The sequence below is a fragment of the Aplysia californica genome, unplaced genomic scaffold, assembly GCF_000002075.1.
Source record: "Aplysia californica isolate F4 #8 unplaced genomic scaffold, AplCal3.0 scaffold00048, whole genome shotgun sequence".
Classification (NCBI taxonomy): domain Eukaryota; kingdom Metazoa; phylum Mollusca; class Gastropoda; order Aplysiida; family Aplysiidae; genus Aplysia; species Aplysia californica.
Genome location: NW_004797318.1, coordinates 643,261 through 645,087, shown reverse-complemented (window position 1 = coordinate 645,087; position 1,827 = coordinate 643,261). Strand labels below are relative to the sequence as shown.

The window sequence follows — 1,827 nt, the reverse complement described above, 5'->3', positions numbered from 1 at the left end:
TGTGTGTGTGTGTGTGTGTGTGTATGTGTATATGTGTGTGTATGTCTGTCTCTCTGCCTACCTGCCTATCTATCTATCTATCTATCTATCTATCTATCTATCTATCTATCTATCTATCTATCTAACTATCTATCTATCTATCTATCTATCTATCTATCTATCTATCTAACTATCTATCTATCTATCTATCTATCTATCTATCTATCTATCTATCTATCTATCTATCCATTCAGGGTTCGCCACTCATTGCCCAAAGATGTGGACTTCGACTACGCTCGCCGTCCTATGTGGCTGCACTTTACTGCTCACAGGACCTGGTTTTGCCAATGGTCAACTGGTCACCTCATTCTCTGGAACCTATCAGGGTTCTATTCTTACTGGTGACAACGGTCAGCAATACAACGCTTTTCGGGGAATCCCTTATGCGGAACCGCCCACTGGCGACTTGAGGTTCAAGAAAACTGTACCCAAAGCACCCTTTTTTGGTGAGGATATTTGAGATGAGTTGATTTTGGTTTTAATCGTTCGATTAATTCATGTGGCCATTGGTTGATTTCTTCCCGAATTATTTTACTTACATATCTTTGTTCTACAGGGGAAAAAAGTGTGAGATGTTGATTTTAAAGGTAAATGTTTCACTACCCTTTGGCACAATTTAGCTAATTTAGGGAGCCGGCTCCTTTGAACCCGCATGCCACATTCAGCACCGACTGAATTTGATACAACCTTTTGCATACTTTCAGTCAGACGGATGTATTTGTTAAAATTATTTCTACACCCGGGACCTCTTCTACGTGAAAAGGCGAAAAGTTTTTTTCTAATCATTCTCATACGGGCGCCAGCTGGGTGTTTGAAAGTTACATTTTTTTTATTTAATATCACAATATGTTTATGGATTTTGTCATCCAAATATCTCATAGACTTTTAGAAGAAAAGTTATATTTAAAAGAATTAAATAATATCATCCCTTTCCACTCTCTTGCTCTCTTTTTCTGCTAGAAAGCGTGTACGATGCCACGAAATTCGGGCCGTTCTGTATCCAAGGCTCCGCATGGGTTCCCATCGTTGGCCCAGGACAAGAGGACTGCCTCTACCTGAATGTCTACACTCCAACTTCCAAGCCAACGTCAGGCAAGCTTCGAAAGGTCAGAAAGGGAAATACCTGATGGGTGTGTTAATTGTTTAAAGTCGAAAGCTAATTCTCTGTTTCGTTGTTGCAGGTTTCAGTTGAAAATATGCATACGGTAGCATTTCATTTGGAAAAGGATGTTTAAAAAATTGTAATCGATAATTAGAATTTGTATTGCTCTAAATCCCGCTCAAAAGCAATTTTTATGCACTTTACAAATAAAGAAATAAAAATAATAAACGTATTTCAAGCTGCAAACATGTTTTCACAAAAATGCATTGAACAGGTTGAAGATTCATGAATGTGAACACACTTGACGTGTAGACAAGCAGATGTCTATGAAGCATATGGAAAACAAGAAAGAAAAATAAATATGCAGCGACAATTATGTACACATACATGCTTTTAAAAGGCAATGCATAATCAACGTATAAGCCTCATGGCAGGCATACAACAGTTACTAGTATATTAATGATTCATATAGTCATTCTCACGAGTTTGGAAACACCCATACTCATATGCATGCCTACTAGTGCGCCCCAGCACACACGCACGCACACACACACACACATACACACACACACACACACACATACACACACATACACACACACATACTCACACACATACACACATACACACACACTCACACACATACACACTTACACACACACTCACACACACACACTCACACACAT

The 1,827-nt window shown here is 38.9% G+C and overlaps 1 protein-coding gene across 1 annotated transcript in view; it reads left to right on the top strand.

Annotated features, from left to right (window-relative positions):
* Window positions 1–256: 256 nt before the first annotated feature.
* The window catches only part of LOC101852306 (acetylcholinesterase-1-like), a gene marked incomplete in the record, with an annotated part of 12,439 nt that continues 10,868 nt past the window's right edge, over window positions 257–1,827 (top strand). Inside the window, 2 exon segments of the mRNA XM_035968273.1 lie at window positions 257–485; window positions 1,000–1,145. Of these exon segments, the coding sequence (XP_035824166.1) occupies window positions 257–485; window positions 1,000–1,145 (375 nt within the window).